The sequence below is a fragment of the Micropterus salmoides genome, unplaced genomic scaffold (assembly GCF_014851395.1).
Source record: "Micropterus salmoides isolate LMB-PRFRI ecotype aquatic unplaced genomic scaffold, ASM1485139v1 Ms_hic_scaffold_11, whole genome shotgun sequence".
Lineage (NCBI taxonomy): Eukaryota > Metazoa > Chordata > Actinopteri > Centrarchiformes > Centrarchidae > Micropterus > Micropterus salmoides.
The window spans coordinates 19,209,975-19,233,040 of record NW_024040152.1 but is presented as its reverse complement, the minus strand read 5'-3'; the positions used below and the strand labels follow the sequence as shown (position 1 = coordinate 19,233,040).

The 23,066-nt window shown below is 40.3% G+C and overlaps 1 protein-coding gene across 4 annotated transcripts in view; it reads right to left on the bottom strand.

Moving 5' to 3' along the window:
- fhod3b (formin homology 2 domain containing 3b) overlaps positions 1–23,005 on the bottom strand; it is a 95,089-nt gene extending 72,084 nt beyond the window's left edge. For all 4 annotated transcript variants that reach the window (XM_038711694.1, XM_038711695.1, XM_038711696.1 and 1 more), the window contains exons 1-3: positions 22,530–23,005; positions 13,731–13,837; positions 7,264–7,328 (exon numbers count right to left, since the gene is read on the bottom strand). In XM_038711694.1, the coding sequence (XP_038567622.1) occupies positions 7,264–7,328; positions 13,731–13,837; positions 22,530–22,694 (337 nt within the window). In that variant the 5' untranslated portion in view covers positions 22,695–23,005. The remainder of the gene's footprint in view (positions 1–7,263; positions 7,329–13,730; positions 13,838–22,529) is intronic.
- Positions 23,006–23,066: the final 61 nt, after the last annotated feature.

Below are 23,066 nucleotides of genomic sequence, written 5' to 3'. Positions count from 1 at the left end.
AGATGAGGGATTCAGATAGCTTGTACAGAAATGTGAAAATATGTAGCACACAAATGTTTGATCACAATATGGTCTCTCCACACCAAAACAAAAGTTACAAGAGTGACATTTTGAGTCCAATAGTCCAGTTATTCCAATTTGGACAAAAATTGGGCTGTGCAACTGTCACTCAGGCCTATACAGGTCCTGTCAATCTTTATTTTTCCAGCTGATGTCATCTTAAAGACTAAATCTATCTCTGCACATGAATGTGACAAAAACCCAATAAGTCCTCCTTCAAAGTAAAACAGCGATGGTAAATGATTCAAAGCTAGCCAGCTGTGGCAACACTGCTTGATCCAAGGTGAGAGGAGAAATAACAATGCTGTTTCATAGAACTTTGGATGAGTTACAGTTACCGACAAACCGAGAAAAGATGAAGTGCTTTGGTTCTCTTAAGCAGTTCTCATATTCTCTTGATAGATGCAGAGAGGGAAAGAGACATTTCCTCACAAAGACATTGACATCAAAGCAGAAGGAAAGAAAAGGAGCCAGCATGACATGTGAGAGAGGGTGTGAGATGGAATTCCATGGCACGCTGTTATTTGGCTGAGGGCCAATGGGGTACTGAGTTATAGGTCAAGGTTTTTTCTAGTCAATACTGCCACTCAAATTCTCCCAGCCCATATATTACAACCATGACCCCAAACTCAAATCTCAAATATGACAAAGATGATGAATTAAGCATATTGTACAGAGGCATGTTTAGTAGAGCAAAAAAGGCATTAAAAAAACCATAGCAGGTGAATGTTAGACTTATTGGCTACCAAAATTAAATCCAAATGGAAAAGAGGAAAAAATGTTTGATCAAAATTCAAATTGGCTTTTTGATTAACAACAAATAACCACAGACTATTTTGATAGTCAAATAAAAAATATTTTTCTAGCAAAAATGCCAAACATTTCCAAATTTCAATTTCTAAAATGTTAGGGTGGGTTGCTCTTCTTTGTTTTATGTGATCCTAACTGAATGTTTGGGGGTCTGGGAATATTTAGAAGGACAAAGTTGAAGACATGACCTTGGCCTAGGAAATTGTGATGGACGTTTTTCACTCTTTACTGACATTTTAAAGACCAAACACGATTGTGAGATTAGGCTAATTGATAATGGATATCACTGTAAGTTGCAGCCCTAAACTGGTTCAGCTAAACATAATGATATTTAAATCTGTATTGCGTAAAATTATTGAAATAAAAATGAAAACAACTTCATGCACGTGTTTTCTCAGTCTGCTCTTCCGTTAAGGATATGGTGAGAGGGCAACCACTGGCTGTGCAGAGGCAACTCAAACCTCAGCGCTAAACCATCATAGACCCTTGTGTAAATATGCAATAAACAATTCTCTGCAGACAAAAACAAACTCAGATTCCATCTGACATCTCCAAGTTTCCCTTGCTTCGAGCAGTCAGCTGTTTAAAGTCTGTGGCTACTGAGGTAACACACCTGTCCACTTCAACAAGGACTGCTCCAGTCTCACAGCAGTGGTAAACCCCGCAGTGGTCTGGTTCACATGGCCTCCACTGTTAGCGGTCCAACTCATATGTTGTGATGTGCGACTCTCTCTTTCTGACAGGAGTTTGGCAAGTTGTCGGAGGTTAACCCCTTGATGCCTGAATTTTTTTTACAATAAAAAAATTATTTTTGTTTTAATTTGCTTTTAAGCTGATCTTAAATGAAGTGAAGATTGTTAATTTGTCTGTAGAACATAGAAAAGATATAGATTCAGGTATGATGTAGGTGTACAGGCATAAATGAGAAACCAGGGCTTGCAAAAGGTTCCTAGGTACGTATCGAATATGCACAAACAGGCATTGGGGGAATACATGCGCTATCTTGGCTGTAGTCTGAAAGGAAGACGTGTGACGCGAATTTGCGACAATCGGCGTCAAGGGGTTAATGGAGAATAATAAAAAGGACAGAATATCACTGTTTACTGCACTTAAACTCAATAATGAGGCTATAGGATCCCAATTTATCCACATAGGAATAGCCTACAGTTTAGTCCCCTGGTCATGCTGCATGCTCAGCCTCCTCCGGCTATCCTGTAAACATAGCAAGGAAAAAGTACTCCCCTCTTGGATGAAAACGTAGACAGCTCTCTTCTTTTTGCACGGGTGAGAAGCAGCGCTGAGGGGCCTTACAACTGGAACCAGATGGCTCCTTATTATGTGCAAGCCTTTGCATGAGTGCGTGCATGTGAACGTGAGCATATAAATGCCTTTATATACAAATTATGTTATAATAGTCTACAACCTTGTGCATGTATAGCAAGTCAACAAGAGAGCTAACAATTAGGCCTAATCCCACCCAAAAATTGGAAAATGTTGCATTGTGAGGGCACAAATGAGGGGAAACATTGTCCTGTGCTGTTGCCCATAAATGAAGCATTAACTTAAGCTGTTATCTCTCTGCATGGGGTTGCTGGGCTCATGGCCAAACAGAGAGTATATAAAAACTGAGTGAGAGAAAGTGCGAGGTGAGTGATACCATCAAACCTTCTAGTGATCTAGCTTTGCTATCAGCTGTGATTTAAAAAGCAAGACTCTATTCCACTCACTTCTCTTCCCGAGATGTTTGCGGCCTCACATTTCCCCTCTTTGGCACAGTCTTGTTTAGGTTGGCCTCCTGGGGTGACTCGGAGTCCATGATCCCATTTTGGGGTCTCTTTGCGGTAAGTCATAGAGATGACAGACCAGGCCATTTGATCTACCTCTGTGTCTCATGAGTGCTACGTGATATGCGTGTTTTTGATTATTCCCCGCTAGCTGGGCACTCGCCGGTCTCAGAAACATGACTAGATATTTGATTTGATTGCTCTGATGTGACTCTGAAGTGTGGTGCTGTGCTGAGGATCCTCAGTATGTGATCAAATTTGTGATCAAAAAGTGCATTTTGACAGAGCTATATTACAGACAGTATTAATTAGATGAAAATGTCAAATACATGTATTAATAGATTTTTCCATGACTTATTTTTCCGTGATGCAAAGCCATAACCTAAGGTCTAAGTAACTCTTTTGGCTCTTTACAAAATGATATTGACATTTCAAGCTGATCTTCTTTTTAATAAGCAGGTTAACTACTGGAATTGTTTTTATGTGTAACCACAAAACTGCAGATGGCTTAGTACAGATCTGGCAGTGTTTGTGGAAAAGACAGGCATGGTGGTTGGGAGCACCACCATAACCCACAGGTGATCTTATCGTCTTAAGATCACTCACTCACACACACACACACACACACACTCACAGTAGACATATATACACATAATAACACAATAATTAGACTAGATAAACAAACATTGAAAAGCCCACACTTAACAGGTATTTGTTAATATGCAACTAAGTTGTGAGCTGCCAGGAACTCATCTTCCAACATGTGTTGCAGAGGGATAATCGCAGAGAATTTACTGCTCATCGTCTTCCATCTTAACAACTGCAGAGTTTTCGGTTGTCAACCTGAAGATCAACACTACCAATTTGACGAAATTATAGCATCAAAAAAAAGAACAACAGCGGTCACAATGAATCATGCGCTGAGCGTGGATTACAAGAGGTTGTAAAACACAAGGCAGATAATCCGCTAAGAATGTGTCATCTCTGATTACAGCGGTCACTCCTCAGCTGGGATCAATGTGCTGACAGATGAACCTGCTCTTAAAGGGGAATAGCAACAAATTTTTGCTGCCAAATGTATGATTTTTGATTTGTGAATAATAACTTCTTGCTATAAACAACAACAAAAAAAAGTTTGTACCACCCAAAATTCTGTGATGTGTAATTGGGGAACAGCTGGCTCCATATAAAAAGATCTGCAGCAGTATGAGTGTGACAGAGTTCAAGTTGATTTTCTGGGAATCAAAGAGAATTTTCTGGATTGCAGTTGATAGACTTACCACATCAAATGTGAACCTAGCATTACATAAATATCATTTATTGCCAAATGAGCGGCTTCTGACTGTGCATCTGCATGAACTCAACAAAAAAAAGCTTGTTTGGAGTTTTAACTTGGCGAGAGCTGCTGATATTTCCAAGACATATGTGACATTTGTTAATTCTTAACTTGGTATCCCCATTTAAACATTCTGCGGCCCACATTTTAGTCTCTCTCTGTCTCTCTCCTTGTCTTCAAATTCTCCATAACATCACATGACTGTAGTACGGGCGGCCTCAGAAACAAAACGGCACATAAGAACAGGACCTACAGTACTTGCAGACAGTAGGTCTAGCACAAGGCTGCTTTAATCAGTCCCTCGCTACCACATCTAGTCCACCGACAACAATAACAGCTCGACTATTTCAACAGGCTGTGGCCAGAGCTAACACGCAGAGAGGGACGGGTTGAGTTAATTTTCTGAATCCCAGGCTGTTGTGCTGGTCAAACAAATAAAAACAAAGATCAAACCATTACCACTGCTGGTTATCTAATAAACACTATCCATTCAGAATCCAATTTCTTTTTTTCTCAAAGAAATGCATACACAAATATCCATATTGCCTTGATACAGTGGCACACATGTGTTACAGTGCAATAACTATTACATCTATAATCATCACATCTATCACCCTTGGGCACTGTTTTTGGCCTTTAAGCTCCAGGAAAGCTAATACTGGAAGCTCCTCTGGACAAAAGTGTCACCTGAAAGCCTCAAATGTTAATGTGAGTCATTTCATTAGACCTTCATTTGAAGTAAAGGTTAGTAGTTACATAAAAAAGCACTTATAGTAAACAAAGAGCCTGGACTGCTTCACTCTGTGATTACAACAAATCACTGTGCCAGAGGTGGGTCGGTGAAAAACAGTTTAATAAACCATTAGCTCTTTGGGTGAGCACGTTCCTTCGTCCGCTCATTCTGATGCATAGACTTCCGCCTAGTCCATGCAGAACCATATGTACGTGAGAGCTAATGACTATGACTAGGGAAGCCTGGATTAGGTCTTGCTGTGGTTCATGACACATGCACTCTCTGAAACACACACACACACGTACACAAACTGAAAGGCTAGCCACATCATGTGTAGATTTGGAGAAACCTAAAAAAACACATAACATAAACAAATGTATGTACAACTTGATTAAAACTTAAAATACATGCAATGGGTTTTCCACAAAATCGTTCTAAATGACATGATTATATACATGGTTATAACCAACTCATCACTCATGTTAATGGAGGGGATTCTCTGGGATAAACAACTTATCTTGACAACGTGGGTGTGCTAATTTAGCTTCCAATTTTAAGTGAGAAAACCTTCAATGTGAAATTTTATTTAACACTAAACAAACCGCATCCAAACAGCGCTGGCAATGCTTGATATAAGTTTAATTTAACCTAAAGCTAAAAACACAAGAGCGGTGCTATTTATTCAAGCTTGTTGGGCTTGAACAAAAGGAGCATTTATAAAGGATTTCCAGAGATTCAGAAAATTACGGTGTTAAAGCCACTCTGATGCCTCTGTATATTTTGTGCTGGCTATAGGCAATTTATTTTGACAGAGTTCAAGTTTTTTCATTGCACAACATCCCTCATTGTAAAAAGACATAAGTGTATTGCCAGCAAACCAAAAAAAAATCATTGACATTAAGGGGGCTTCTCTTTGGGGACATTTTGGTCTTTATGAACTGACAGCAGGGACATGTGCAATCCCTTAATACAGAACAAGTGCACAGGCTAAAGAATACCATGCCATTTGTCTTTGGAAGACTAACGAATTATCTCCTGTGTGGAGCAGGAAAATCATCCAGTAATTCTGCACTCATGGGGTAAGCCCTCAAGTCAAATAAAATTAGGCTCAAATGTCTGGACAAGTTACAGTAACAGTGACCACCTAGCCTCAAGGAAATAAATCAGCAAGCCACGCAGGCAGTCACTGAGGGAGACTAGAGAAGGGCAACAGGTGGCTGTCAACTTAGAGCGAAAGAGGGTCATCATCCACTTAGAGAAGAGCGGCGAGTCTGTCTGCCGCTCCCCAGGCTTCACTAAGCTAAGCCAAACACCAGCAGGAGGAAAGAATAAGGTAAAGCCAGTTCAGAGTAGTGTGCGGACAAGGTTCGGCCAAATATTCAATTACAGTCATGTTCAGCGCATAACCTGTAACATCGGGAAACAACTGGAAATGTCTTTTGGGTATCCTGTGTTATAAAATCAGGGAGCATCTCCCAACAATGTTATAAACAATAGGAATTAAGTGTAACAGTTTGAGAAGCCTGCTAATATAATATATGAAAGGTTTACCATATCAGTTACATAATTATAATGGCAAGTGCATCAAAGAGAAACCCTCTTTGCAATCATCATGAGCAAACAAATAAATAACCAGAGATGGCTATCATAGATAGTTCTCAGATCATAGTGACTTCATTCAAATGAAAAATGTCTGGACCTTTGGTTTACTTCTACTGCATTAGAGGAAAACGACCAAATTCTGACAATTTACAGCATAATAGCTTTTCCAGGCATTGAGTTATTTTTACACTTGAAGCCTGTAGAGGAGGCCCTGTGTGTCTCTGTGTGAGAATGTGTGCTCCTCCACGTTTTGCTACTGACAACCACAGTACTCTTTGCTAACAAACCCTACAAGTCACTGGTAAATTACTTTACAAGGGCATGTGCATTAATCTCTTACATTAGATATACATTAAACAAGGTAGCAAAAAAATAAACACCTATTTATCAGTTACCTCTTGCCAGAAAGATGTTGGCAGGAAAGTCTAAAACAAGAACTTAAGCCAAAAACCAGTACATTGTACATTAGTAAAAGCTCAGGCAGTTAGCATCCTCAGTTTAATCAAAAGCCAACAACTTCTGATAAGCACATTCTGTGTGTTTGCAAGCATTCCACGTGCATGGACATTTGCATATGTTTTCACTCAGCGCTTTGTGCTAGTTTCCTCACATTACTCAAAGACACCAGGAGGCCCAATAAAACAAAGTGACAGAACACAGTAACTCCAAAAAACATTAAATGTTTTCAGTCTCTGCTTCATGCCAGTGCTCTGTTTTTTAGAGTTGTTGAAATGATTTTAATTCTCGCTCAAATTAAGATTCCAGGCTATTTCCCAAAACTGCCACTGTGCAAGCTCAACAAGGACCCCAATAAAACAATCCACTGGTAGCAGGGGTAATTAAAACCCCACTGGTGAAATATACTGAGAAAGACAAGTTGACAGTCATAAAGTCAGATGTGATGTACAGTATAGATTATAGTGCAGTTTATTACCCACCAATGCAGGCATGAACTCTGACGGATAGCTGTGTTCGAAGAATAATGCTGTGTTTCTTGCCCCTCCTGTGAAGAAAAAAAGACAAATGGAGAGAAAGAGAAATGTTACTTGGACATTAAGCCATGCATGATTATTTAAATTTGTTTGTGTCTGCGTGCTTCTGTCTGTGTGTGTGGTGGTGGTGGTACACACGCTATCAAGATAAAGACACAGAATGTCTCTCTGATCTGAGGCAGCCATCAATATGTCTGGGCAAGCGTGTGCTGACAAGATTAAATGGCTGAATAGCTACTGCGCAAAGGTGCAAAAAGATCTTCAAGCTAAATTCTTTTTCAACAAATTATACCATTCAGTCTTCCAAACAATTCAATATTTGCAGTTTGAACACACCAGGGAAAAAGGTTACGGAACAGAACAGGGGAAAGGTCGCCATAGGCAAAAAATGAATGATGGGAGCAGCTCAGAGGTCAACCCCGCCCCCTGAGTTAATGGAGATATGCCAAGATCCTATCACCATCCTATCAACTGCTTACAATGTCTGAATGACAAGCCAAAACAAAGACAACAACAATGCACCCCAATTCCATTCAGTCATGAAAGTGAAAGCAGTGCGGCTTGTAGTCATGCAAAGGATAATATGGCTACTTAGAAGCCCACTCTCTAAATTGTGTGCAGAGTTTGATGAAATTTTTTTTCCTTAACATCAACAAATAGCATGCAAAGACCCTAACCAACAATGCTTTAGTCCATCTCTCAATACTTTCCGACTTCCCTACCCTGTCTGTGGTAGTCTGCCACAAGCTCAGTCGTTACTATTGATAATGTAAATCTTTAAAGGCTCACTCATTTCTTTTAACAGTTGGGCAATGTAGTATTAACTAACAGGATTACATAGTGAATTTCCGGGGACTGGTTTCAGACATGGATTATAATACATACATGCTGCATTGGTTGGTATTTATGTCAGCAGGACGGTGCGTGCAGGATTGACATTAAGGAACAACTCACCAGTGTGGCTCACTGATGTGTTTTTAATAGATTTTTGACAATAATGGATATCTTTGGCAGAAATTAAGTATATCAGGCATTGGCTGCACAGTAAATACTTGTTCGTGGGGTTGTTGACGATAAGAATAATATAGAATATTATTAGCGTGAAGTGTTTTTCATAGAGTTATAATTAAACATTTGTTCAGGGCTTGTGTTTGCATCCCAAATGTGAACTAAGCCAAACATTAAAATTAAATGATGACTCAGATCTTGTTGTTGTGCTGTCTCACTTAATTTGATAGGGAGAGCACATTCCAATCCCATGTTTTGAATTTTGGTGGTGGGGGCCACCCTTTTGTTTACATTTGGATCACAGATTGTGCCTTTAACCTCCCAACTAGCTAAAGAAGCATACAAACAAACCCAGCAGACAACTGTAGACAAGAGCACAGCAGGTAGAGTTGCTCAACAACCCCCCCCCCCCCCCCCCCCCCCCCCCCCCCCCCCCAATTCGGCTCTCTAACAAATGGGCTTTTATGCTGCCTGCACAAAAGCTGTGTGATTGTTCGGACTGGCACAGCGCCAGCAACAGGCTGTTATGTTCATGACAATCAGGCAGTAGTGGGTCTGACAGACAGAAAAAAGTATCACCACATAAGACAGATCCTACTGATGTCTCACCATAAACAATACTGTATAACTTCTCCACACATCCAGACAGAGCAGGCATCTTTCCTGCCCCAACCAGTCAGCGGGAGACTGCACTGACATGCACACAGGCAGATTATATGGCTGGGTTAGTCTGTATAAATTCACTGTTTATTAAATATAATATGAAGCAACGAGCAGAGGCGACACAGGAGCAACATCTGTCAACGTGGACCTTCACTAGAGTGAGATGAGACAGCATACATTAACTTAATCCTCCATGATGCTGTTGAGGCAAATGGGTAACCAGAGCCATTGTGTCACAAAAGTCTGCTTTCTCTCTGCTTGGCTGCAACAGTATCCCCGTGCTTCACCAAGACCTGAGGCTACACAGGCCAACATGCTCATTATCAAATTAAACAAATGTGTATGGAATAATATAAGTGAGGTTTTCAGGACCCCCTCACCAATTAAACATGAACATTGGACGCTCCTGCAGACAGTGATGCGGGCCTGTTAGGGGTGCAGACCAAAGTTACAGAACTAATCACAACCATAAAGAATGACTTCCAAATAACCAATTAGCTACATGTTGGGATATAATACCTACTGATTCCCTTGTCCTCTTTTAGTCTTATATATGTCTGTCAGATTCATCACGTGCAGCAGCATGCTTTTGAAATTCCCTTTTATTGCTATCATTTGAATAAACCTCATTATTTTTAATAATCTCAAAAAATGAAAAAACCTGACAAGCAATTATTCCTTACTTTTTAATTTTTTTACTTCGTGACCATTACCCAAGGCAATTGGTCAAATTTAGATGGCTTTATAAAAAGACTAAACGAAAGTTTATTAAGCATTTAAATAAATAGTGTGCTATAAATATTTCACTTAAAAGCATAAATTTGATATTCATCATCATCACTTTGCCTATCAAATGTTATAAAAAGCTGTGAAATTAGAAACATTACATTATTATCCTCTCTATTCTCTCCCATCACTGGTCTGTTGTACGGCACTCTCATAAAGCCCCGTCTTAATCCTAATACCCAGAGCAGCGGCAACTGGACCAGTGGATGCCTGCCAGCTCCATGCTCTCTGGCTTTATCTACAGGAGCATTACTGGCACTGTTTATAAAACAACAGAATGTGAACATTACTACTTCACCTCAAAGACCAATTAATGCCAGACAAGAAGGCCCCACAGAGGTCTACTGACTCAGCATGTTTTGCTGAACACCCCTGCTTGAGTCTCCTGCATCAGTGTCTATAGGGGGACCTGCAGTGCCTGAGTGAGCCAGGGGGATAAGAAGGCTGAAAAATCAGGCTAAGAGACTATCTACAGAGGGTCTGCTTCACGCTTCACTAACCACTGACCAGATCTCTCTCTCTCTCTCTCACACACACACACACACACACACACACACTCTCTCTCTAACTCACTGAACAATCACCAAGCTGTTCTATTCTGTTAATAATACCCATAAACTGCTCTGCAAACAGAGAGCGGACAACCGGTGTTTTATTTCCCTCCTTGAAGTTTAAGCTGTACTGTTTTTGACAATTCCTCTGGTTCTTTTCAAATGTACTTTTCGTCCTCAAATGAAAATCTTGTGTGCTGTGAGCGCCTACGAAACAATGTCCAAGTGGATCTGAATAAAAATGAAAATAATGTAAGCGGAGCTGTCCTAAGAGAGATGAAAGGATGTGATGAGAAACTCTGAATAGTTGAGGCCTACGAAGAAAGAACAGTTGGATTTTAAAATGCCTGACTTCTAACTAGTTGTTGAACACATCAAGAAGAGTCAATAAAATCAAGAAAGGCATATTCAGCAAAAAAAAAACTACTGTGGGCTTTCAGATGTGCTTTATATGTCAAAGGGGCAATGAAAGGCTAAAAAGTGTCTTCTGCTGCTGCTTGTGCTTGTACTGTATGTCAGCTACACATTTCACATGATGAATCAATTATGGAGTCAATAACGGCACTTCATGTTATCTTCTAAAGACAAGCCAGGGAATATGTCCTTGAGGACTTACAACTTTACTAATCATCTGTCAATCAGTGTCACATATTTGAGCCCAACACAAAACTCCACACGTGAGTTCAATACAACATTTTTCCTATAACATTAGATCCGAGTTTCCAAGAATAGCTACAACAGGCTAGTGCTCTTCAATCAATGTAATCCACAATCATATTCAATTGCTATAAATGTATGTAAGTACATGTCAGGCTATCTGGTCCTAACTTTGTCCCCACACTCCACCTTGGCTCTGGGCTTCAAATGCGGAAAATTGTGTGTACTGGATCATTCAATCACAGTTACAAACCAAAATGGCTCGCTGGCTACCTAAAATCTGTGCAGATATGTCTGAGCACATGTCTAGGCTATAGGGTTAGTTTACAACTTGGAGTGAGACGGTATCAAAGATGGGACAGGGGATTTATGAGTCACAATCTCCTATAGCTGAGCTTCAAACACGGTGTGGAAGTAATTATGGCCCTTAAGCTCCCATGACATGGATATCTCCTGGCTCTGCAGCGCTCTGTCAAAGGATCATACTTTAATCTGTTTGTAAAGACACTAGGTATGACACAGGCGCCTCAGGAATGTAACCTGTCATTAATATCAATTACAGATGGATTCAATGACCAATGATCAGGGGAATTCAGGAACTCAGGCTGTGTGTGAATATAGTACTATTCTCTTTCCAAATGGTAGGGCTTAAAGCAGAAACACTGAAAGCACACAGTTTTGCTTATTAGCTGAAGTTAGTGCCGTGGTATTACTTTGACAACTTATAAAACTCAGAAAATAGTTGGAAACTGTTGTTGACGGATCTTATGCAGTAAACGGTGGTTGAAAACAAAAATAAAATGGAACAAGTAAAGGTGAAATGCCTCATCAGACCTTTTATTAGCTCAATAATCATCAAATCAACAGCCGAGCAGTGGGGGATGTAATCTTGGGCACATCAGCACCATAAAAAGCCAGCGAGCAGAACTGCCCTATTTTTACAAAATAATTGGCTAACCACCTTCACCCCCAGCCCCCTCAGACAACACTGTGTGGGTTTAATGACACACATCCATACCAGCCTGTGCCAGCTGGCACAACACGAGACCTGGCAGGCTCGGGCTTTGACGAGAGAAGAAGTGGACCACTTTAACCTCACAGCTCTCAATAGCCTCCTATAAGCTCCTAACAATTTCAGATGGAGCTGGGAAAGGACAGCACTCTCAACATCCAATAGAAACACCAGGCCAGAGAGCAGCTTATGAATTCCAAGTTAGACAAATAAATCCATACATGTTTGCGGTCCAGCCGACCAGGAACTCTTATGCCAACCTTTGGTTTGTGATCATCTAAAGTGGGCGGCATATGAATGACATATCAACATACTCCACAGTACATGAAAAAAAACAAAAACATATGGAGTCAATAAAGTAACTGGGCGAAGAACGGGTATGAAACAGAAATGAAACAATTTTAAATCTCTCTTCTTCAGCCAGGTCTAGGAGCTATGTCAAGACAAAGCCTCATTTAACTATATTATACAAGGAAACAATACAGCTAAATTAGAAGGTGAGAGTTGTGTGGTAGTGGGTGTACAATTGTAGTTTGGCTGCTTCTAATGAGGGCACTGAGGTAACATTCAATACAGATGAGGGTGATTACTCATGAGACGTGTCTACACCTCATAAGTGGTTTAGCTGACATCACTACTGCCACTCTGCCAGGGAGGCCAGGTATTTTAAGGGACATGAATGGATGAATGCCATGGAAACTCTGAGACATGTAGTCTGTAACAAAAAAGGGCGCTAATACCACTACAGAACTGATAAAATATTTGAAGGACTTTCATACTATACAACTAAGATCATATTATAATTAAAATATCATATTCTAGCAACACGTTCCATTAACTTATCAGCTAACAAAATGGCATGTCCTGAGCCAATGAGATTGTTGGAATATTATGTGACTGACTCATAGCGGAATTAGTGAAGCTAATAACACTGATATTCATTATTTTTTCTCCTCAACAATCTCAAAGTGCTGAAAGACTTCTGAAACTGAGAGTCCCTCAAGTGGGCTAAAGCCTGTCCCCTCAGCTCTTCGACTGACCCAACCACCTTCTGAGAAGCTCTTGAGCAGGAGAGCTCAATCAGCTGAGGCCCGGAAAAGGGATTATTTCACTAATTCATCCCGGAATAAAATTGGTATCATTATGATTCAAATCACTATAATAGAATCACATTAGGCAAAGGAATATAGCAAGCAGGATACTGATACGTATCCCCATGGCCAAGGACTTAAATAGTGTATCTTTTCCCTGTTATCTTGCCAAAGTTTTTATGTGTCTGTCTCTCGAAAAACAGTAATCACATTGTACTGATTATGTCTGACTGCTAAAGCAGATAAAGCTAATATTTCAGATGTTTTGAAAAGATTTTTGTAATAAAAACCTTTAAAGTTAGTTACTCTTGAATGTTTCGTAAGAGCTAATTTGACCACAACACATGAACAATCTATTCCTGGACAATCAGAGCCTGGCAAGCAGCACACATTATCAACCTGCTAGGCAGTGCCAGTTGTTATTTCAATCTGAACTGCTCTGGCACAAGACCCAGCTGCACCTTTTGAAGTGCAGAGAAAATATGACCACCTTTTTATAGAGGTATCTAAATGTATTTCAGTTTTTAACTTTAGTGCAGAGTGTTTTTCATTTCAGCACGTTCTGTATGTGCAATTGTTTGCTTGTGAAGTGTGGTGATAGTGAAGGAAAAGCTAAGCGCGAGACGGAGGCAATTGTGATCTTACCCTCCTTCCTCCTGAAATCCCTCCAGTTCATCTTTCTGCTCTGCCAGGGTAGACTCCAAGTCCAGGTAGCTTCCATTATGGGACAGCTGAAGGGAACAGTCATCAGGCTAGATGGGGAAAAAGACACAGTGAAACACTGATTTGTCTTCTACTTCCTAAAGATCAGGATATTTCCACTTTACGCAAATAAAGAATGCTAAACATCAATAAAGTAGGAGGTGTTAATGGTTGACTGATGCAGGAATCCAAAGGCCTGTGGTAACAAATACTGCTCCAAACTGATCTGAGCAGAACCCACGCAAAAAAACAGGCTGAGTTGGAGAGTGCTGTGTTACAACCATGACCATCTATGATCAATCCTTTCAAAACCTGTGAAAATCTATCTAGGAATTAAATTTAAAAAAAAAGGCTTTTTTTTAATTAAATTGCTGCTTCTGTGAAGCATGTGTTACAAGCAAAATAAAAGTTCATAACAATGTGCATATTAATCACTATGTGGTAAGACTTTTATTCTTTAAAGGTTCAATGTGTACGTTTTAGTGGCATCTAGTGGTGAGGGTTGCGAATTGCAACCAGCAGCTCACGGTGCATTCACGTGCTCCTTGGATGGTCCCATTTCCCGAGTTGTGTAGTCGTTCTTCCGACTTCAGTATGTACATGCACTCTTAAGTCAGAATGTGAAATCAACATAGACGCTAATACAAAGATTTGTTTGATTACTGATTGAGCATTATCAGAGCATAAACAACATTTAGACATTTAGTTCACTCTACATGGAAACTAACCATTATAATCATATTACAAATTACATGTTCGCAAAATATGTATATGCAACACATGATTTTGTACGAATCAAAGTTCTGCAGCTGGAGCCACTCCCAGCTGACATCAGGCGAAAGGCGGGGTACTCACTGGACAGGTCGCCAGTTCTTTAAGTCCCATGTACACTTCTCTTTTTGCAATAAAGATTTAAGGATTTCGACGCCACATGAATGCACCTTTAGTCACCGCTCACCCCTTCCTTTCCAAGCGCACAGGAGAAGCTACGGTGTCTGACACGCTCGTCAGCTCTTGTGCTAAATAATATCTGCGGCCTCTATTTGTCCAAATTTCTCTTCTTTTCTTACTTAATAAACCAGTTGTCCACTACTACTACTACTTCTACTACTATTAATGTTCAACTAGTTCTACTTATGGATGGACCAAATGTTCGGCCACTGAAATGAATCGTCCGAAAATAGCAAAAAAAAGCACTTTCGTGTTCAGGCTAATAAGTCAATTGACCCTTCGCTAAGCCCCACCCCCCTTAGTTACGGTTGCTAAGTCCGACAAACTGTCGGCGCTGCCACTGTCTATTACTGCATTCTCTGGAGAAATTGACAAATTTGTTGGAAAAAGCAATCACAGAAAGAAGCAGACAGTTTTACAGTTGTATTATACATTTGAAGGTTGTATTCAGGCTGTCAAACTGACTCAAACAGACGTGAAAATAATTAAAGATCACACAGTACAAGTGAACCACCGCATCCCCCAACGAATGAGACAAAAGACAACGATATGAATATCGATATGATATGGTAGGCCTCTATTCATTATTGCAATCATTAAAGCAGAACAGTAGGGCTTTATTACGTTACAGTCAGCTGGAAGTTAGCTAGTGTTAGCTAACTAACATTACATTAGGAACAATCCACAGCCGACATTTTTCTGGATTTATTTCAGGTTTTGGAAAGAGAATAAATTGTACTTCTCCTTTAAACTTCTCTGGGTAGCGACTGTAATAAGTGCCCCAGGAACAGCGTTTGACCATATCTTAGAAAAATATAGCCAAAAAAAGCTAGAAAACGACTCCTTTTGTGTCTGAGAAAGATGCAAAAATCAGACAGACACTGTTCTGCTGAATTGTCTCCTAGCACATCCACTCCATGGGTGACTGGAGTGAGAAGTGCACTCGTAATTCTTTATGGTAAATCCATTGAAACGGACTAGTGCAAGCTGACTGGCAGGTTAGCAACTTTAACCTGTCATTTTCTCTCTTTACAAAGACAAGTGTTGCAGTATGAGATTCCTACCTGAAGAGAGGCTATGAAGTCTTCAAGTTGCGTGATACCAAGAACCGATACAAGATTTGATGAATTTAGCTCAAGGATACATGTGACGATGTCCAGTTTTCTAAATAAGGTGTCTATACAGGGTGGAAATAAGATTAATTGGATTATATTCTCGGTGCCTGGTGTTCTGCAAATGTTTTCATTATATTTGGTTTCGAGTTCGGCCAAAAATTTTCATTTCGGTGCATCCCTAGTTCTTCTTCTCCTTATTTGTACATATTGAACGTAGAGACGAAACATGCTCTGTAGAGAAGTTTGTCCGTTTGGGCTCCTGTAGAAACATGGTTGCGCAACACGGCAACTTCCATGTAAGAGGACCCACGGTGTATATAGATAGAAATGGCTCATTCTAAGTTAATAAAAACATAACGGTTCATTATGTAAGGTCTTTCTATACCACTGAAAAAATAGTTATGAATATTATATTGCATTTCTGTCAGTAGATCCTCCTAAATATTACACACTGGACCTTTAATTCACAGCATCAGTTACAAGCACAATAATGCTCATGTTTGCTGTGTGAGGAAAATTGTATACAAAACATAGCATCTTTGTCCTTTTTATGGATCAATGGGCAAAGTGTATTTGAGGTTTATGTCTAGCCTGCTGTGAACCATGGACAGTTATTTTATCAGCTCCTGTCAGCACTCTACAATGACAAGCACGGCAAGGTTGGAGAGAAGTCATGCAGATTTGGAGCAGTTTGGCAGTCTGGTGCCTCTTATCTCTTTGCTCTCCCCGTCTGATAAACTATCATCACACAAGTTGATTTTGCAGAGGAGCTACGATTTGTCTGGTCGTGAATGGTTGTCAACAGCTAACTGTGTTCAAGGAGATGAGGAATGAGAGTGTCTGTTCGCTGGTCTGGTTGACCTCCAAATTGGAGATATTAACCTATTTATATTCAGAGCCTGTCATCTCCACAGGATAGCGGCTCCAACGGTGAAGCAGAGGACGGGAAAGCAAATATCATTACAGGAGGGCAAACATATGACTTAAGCGGAGAGAGTGGCACTGCTCTGCTCCATCAGCAGCCAGGGTGTCTAAAACAACAACAGACTATAGAGTGCACGAATATACTGACCTCACTACATTTGTCATCTCCTACCAGCCCACACTGAGGGTTTTGAGGTAGCAAAGACTATGACACACTTGCATAAAGCACATCCCAAATAAGCAGCCTGCAAGATTTTTGTTTCTCTTAAAAGAAGAGCCACGCATGTAAACATATATGTAACATCTAAAACCATGTGTTTTTTAAATTAGACCGGTTATTGCCAGGTCTGATACAGTTCAATTTCCTCCCACATATGACAATAACTTAACTGAACGTAAAGGAAAAAGGCTGGGAAAGACATTATGGGTCTGATTTGGCTTTGATCTGGCTTTGATCTGTTAGGCCACTTTGTTTGTATTACTTCACTACAACACTCAGGGACTGTGTCATATTTGAGAACTGAAACAAAACATGTGGTTGGTTAGGATAACTTTCTCTGACTCTGTTTGCTTTCCATGCATAGTAAACCAAATGATTATTGGTAATATAGTAGCTGTAGAGAATATAAGGCTGGACATGTTCTTTTTGAGACGATACCAGAGATGAGGCAAAGCACAGGGCCGGTGCAGTAAACATACACCGAAAACTTAAGTCGCTCAGAAAAACCTATTGTTTCTACGACAGTGACAAGATTGTTGTTGATGTTCTTACAGTAAGGCAGACTGAGAGATAGACAGAGACAGAGATAGAGATAGAGAGGAAGAGAGGTAGGTAGACGGAGAAGAAGACAAACAAACAAAGCTACACAGTACACAGGCAGAGGAGCGAAGCAAGTGCTTCTCCAGATTACAGGACAGATTCTGGACTGACTGGAAATTCAGACATAGGGGCCAAAGTTAGGCCCACTATTTATATGCCTATGGACTGACATGCCTTTAAAAATAATGGCGGTATGACGGTAATATGAAATGTAGCGTGAAGCTGAAGACACACTAAATCACATATGCTGACCAGTGGCTGGGCCCTACATAACCTGTGAGACAGTGAACCAAACCAAGGAAAACTTCAATGTCTGCTTTTTCCCACCAGGAGTCTCCCTAATGTCTAAGACACAAAATATGCACAAATATACATAAAAATAAATAATACACAAAATATAATATAAAAGTGGTTGTCTACAATGTCCTAAATATTCATGGATTCATTGGTTTATTAATTCATTCATTATTCTGACGTGTATTTATTGGTGATATCTTTGGTAATTGATGTACTGAACCTGCAAGTGATTTCTCGTCAACTGAACCATCTGGAAACACTTTCATTTAAAGAAGTCTGAGTTTTCTAGTCACCATTCTTTAGTTTGTCACTTCACGGTGTTCTCCATCACTGCTTATTTTAACCATCCACTTCTCCTTCTACTGTTTATTCTATAAAATACTGTGGCTGCTTCGGCAGGCAGAAAAAATACCACTAACAATACAGAGAAAGAGATATTTTTTCAAGTCTAAATGCTTTCATCAAATGGGTACAAATTATGTCAATATACGAACCAAGTCTGATTCTAACAGTTCAGTGTATTATTTATTGTTCACTCTTTTTATATTTTATAGTTCTTTAAATTATACTTGAAGTACTGTTGAAGTCTGTGGATTGGATAAAAAGCCTGTTTGTTCTCTTTCAACTTTACACTCTGTATCACAACCTGAAATAGACAAAACATTGGGCTGAATTTGCAGCAGTAACCAGTAATTAGCTAACTGTGGTACCAAGAAATGCATTTCCCCACACAAGGTTTTAACTCGCAGACCAAAACCAAAAAGCAAAAAAGTCAAAGTGAACTATATACAATGCTGCCATTAATCAGACCCCATTTGTAAATTCTATTCTAAATGTATCCACACCATCCACCCTCCAACCAGTGTCACTTAGGGTTCCTATTATATAAGGAAACTGGATTACCGTTTACAGGTCTTGCCATGTACAACCATGCCAGGCTGATGCACATAAATGGCCCTTAATCCAGGAAGAGTGCTACCAGATTATCAGTAGCAGAGGCTTCCTTAGCTGTCCCCACCCAGGACTTGAACCCATGGTGGCCCTGTAATGGCCAAGTCCAGAGAAGTAACCACAAGTGCTCTGCTCACACACTGAGGTCTGGCCTCTCCCTTCAACCACCATACTGTGGTCCGCTGACCAGGGAGGCAGTTAAGGCAGAAAGGACTAAAAATAAACACCATGCAATTTTCAATTAAAAACTGCTATCTCACTCTCACTCCAACTGTCTTTGTATTGCGCAATGGAAAGACATCTGGAATGAGATAGCATATACAGTGTGTGCAAGTTACACATTTGAAACTCAATAGCCTAATAATAACAACACTGTCTTTTACATGTGCAAATGCTAATATTGTGTTAGCCACCCTTAACATTTTTGTGTGTAAACTGCACCATAGTAAATCAAACAAGAGGAATTATAGTAAGCCACTTTAAAGACTTAAAGTTTGTTTGATAAAGGTGAGGATGGTATTTGTGGTCTTTCTGAGAAGAGAAGTGATTTAAAACGCATTAAAACACACTTGATGCATGAAAGAGAAACCACAACAGTAATCTTAAATTTCTGTCAAGCATGTAAAGGATGAGTCTGTCCATGGATGCTGCATTCTACTGAAAGGAGCCCTCTGCTGAGAAAACCCTCCAAAGTGCAGAGACCGGCAAAACCTCAACTCTGCATAACAATGAGTGAAAGAATTCGAAGGAGCTCTGACAGGCATGAAGGAGGAACCTGTATTTTACAGCATTTAACATAACTTCTCATTATGGGACTCTGTAATTTCTTAGGGGGAAAAAACGCAGGAAAACAACCGGCCCAAAATTTGAAATTGGTAAAGTGAGAGTCCATCCTCCAAGACTTACCCACATTTTCCCTCCCTTGAATTCTGCTTTGCAATCTGATTCCAGGCCTCAAGGCCACAAACTACAAAACATTGACAGAGAATAAAGCATGCAGAGGACCACTGATCTATTGATTTGCGTTGACATTACCAGCAGATTTGCGATGACTCCAGCTAAATTTGAACAGCATGCCATGCACACTTCGTCATCTGACAAGGACAGTACATTATTCATGACAAAATAAAACAGCTGAGTCAGGTAATGACTAGTCATACTTTCTATTTACAGGAGCAACAGACAAGCTTGTTTATAGATAAAATGCTATAGGTATATATTTTATGGATGAATATTGTCTTTAACACAATGGTCTATATTATAAAGAAATGTTTTAAATCCCATTAAAGCCGTCAGAAGATTCAACAGAGCTACGGCAGCAAGACAGTAAGCCTACATTACTTGCTGAATTATTACTTGCTAATGATACATGGTGGCATGACATTTTCCAAAAGGCCATAGAGTGAAAAACTGACTTCAAAGTGCATTTGCTGACTTGACAAAGCTGTGGTTGATACACAACAAGCATTTACGGTTTGAATCCCCAGTGGTCCAAAATATAAACCCTGGCCTGGTCATAATTTTTTAAGCTTTTTGATGATCACAAATGGTTACTCCTATTTGATGTTTGACTTTGTACAGCAGCACAGTCAAGGTGCCATCCCATGCACAACTCAATCCAACGCACATGTATAAACAACCACACACACAGATCTCCTCTCTTGAGACTGCATACTGAAACTGACAGGAACAGTCCAGAGACAGCATATGCTAGCTTTTTTGACTCCCTCAGCACCATGTGTTAGCAGCAAGCTATTTATACCAGACTGACGTGCACCGTAGAGACAGAGCTCAAAGACAAAAGGTTTGTTGTCAGAGGTATATACAGGGTCACACCAATTTCACACATTACTGAGGGCGTGAATCATCACCTCATTGCTCCAATGTGGTGACACAGTCTTGTCATCCATCCGACTGTTATTTTTTATGAAAAGCACAAGGGCTGCTCCTTCGAGTTACTGCTAACCACCAATGCCCAGGTGACCAAATCTCTCTAACCAGGCACTGCAGAGCCTACCACCGGTACTCCCTGTCTGTCTAGTTTGCGGTCCAGCTGGCCTACTGCTAAACTGAGACCATTCGAAGTACATCAGCTCTTTGTTTGTGTTTTTAATTCTACCCACTTCCCTCTCCTCTCTCAAACAGTGGAAAGTGTTCCCATCCCATCCTGCTGGTCAGACCGAGTGGGCTGCAGAATGAGAGCCAGCTTTGTGGTGATCCACAGCATCCTGAGGCTTCGATGACTTATCTTACCAGCTCTACTCAAACAAGATGGAGTACCATTGATCTGACAGAATGAAGAAAGACCCCAATTTCTTTCTTTCTATTTATGCGACTTCCGAGACTGAGATAAATGCTCAATAAAAGAGCCAACCTCAGATGTTATGGCCTCACTGCTTTGTTAGATTAGTAGATGAGACCTTTATAAAAATTTGTTTGGATGCACATAGTGCAATTAGAAGGCAGAAACCGGGATTTCTCAAGACATATAGCCTTCATATGCTGCTAAAAGAAAAAAAGAAATCATAGAAAACTGGCTTCAGGTTTACATTATTTCACTGGCTTTCTTTGAAACTTAAACAGGGCAATTACACCATACCAAGAAGAACATTCATTTTGAGCAGCTTAAAACTGGCTGTGCAGTTGTGGATTTTGGGAAGGCCAGCTTCTGCAACCAAAACAATACTGTTTCACCTACTCAGTAGTTAGGAATAAATGAAGACAGACGTGATGCAGCTGACCAAACACAACAATGTAGAGAGGTACAGCAAAACGCATTCTGATTTTTTTTTAAATAACACCTATAGGGCCAATAGGGTAAGATTTCACTCAAACTACAGTTATGTTTAGATAAACATGGATTTAGAAGTTGTGTTGAGATCAGAATTCCAGTCCCCAGATCTAGGACAATCCGGGTGGGGAATTACCCTCTTCCATCCTTCAATAACTGACCCACTGGGCGTTTGACCCCACCTACTGAAATTGGGGCGGTGTAGTGACAATAGCAGAAATTGTTCCCTACATGGATTTTAAATCTGCCCATTCATGATACCACAAAGTAGAATCCTTTTCTAAGAAAGATTTGTCAAGCTCCTTCATAGTTGATACATGAAGAACCCAACTTAAAGTTGAGGGAAGCCAAACACTCAATATTTAGATAATGAGTATATACACTTTGCACTTGTCTGTTTCCTTAATTGTTTCTCTTTTCTTACACAAATTAACTGGCACAAATATTTAGAAAAATATCCCTTAGTCCAGATAATATATAGAAGGAAAAGCAGGTTAAACTGAGGGGGGAGTGGGGGGGGTTACTGTTGTGGTTGAGGTAAACATTAACAGATGCCTGCCTCCTCTCAGCCAAATAATGGCTCTCTAACTCCACTCCAAAATCACCTAAAGACACCAAATATTCCTTAATGTCATATTAAAAGCCTAGTTACATACTGACACCTTGCATGCTATAACTGTTTATGCTCCAATAGCATCACCCATCAGCAAACTGCAGCAAGTCACTGCAACGGTCTATTAAGTTTGTTTGGTAGTAACCCCATCAACATGTTCAAGCTAATTATTAATTTAGAATGTCAAAGGTGTTAACTTTTCACTAAGCTCAAAAGAAACATGGAACAATAACATAACCAAGAGATTTAAAAAAAAAAAAAAAAAAAGTATATTACATACCTTCTGTGGGGCTTTAAGCAGCCTGTGGACTCCAGCAATCTGATTTATCAGTGGAATATCTTCCCTGAAAGTGTACAGAGGTGGTCTGGTGGGCTCGGGGAAATTGGTGCTGTTAAATGGATCAGTATCATCTAGGAACTGCACCCTGCATATAAACGTAGCCATGATGTATCCATGCAAAGCGATTTTAGATCATGAAAATAGTGGATGCGACAGCACAGCCTCTGACAGCAGCCAACTACCGGCAGGTCTTCTGCAGTAGCAAAATCCTGCACCCTCTGTTATCCTTGGACCCTCTCCATTCGCATCACGCAGCGCAGAGGACTCAGGGCAGCGTACACAACAGTCCAGAAGTAAAAATCCAGGGTATGTCGTTGAGGGGTACGGTTAGTCAGAGCGATGTGGAAATGAGCGGGTCGGCAGTATCCAAGGGCATTGCGGCCGTATGAGGTGCTGAGGCAGACTGCGGACGGGACTGCCACACTTGGCGCCTGGTCTGTAGCGGCTCCCTCCTCAAACATTAAACTCTGCCAGGGG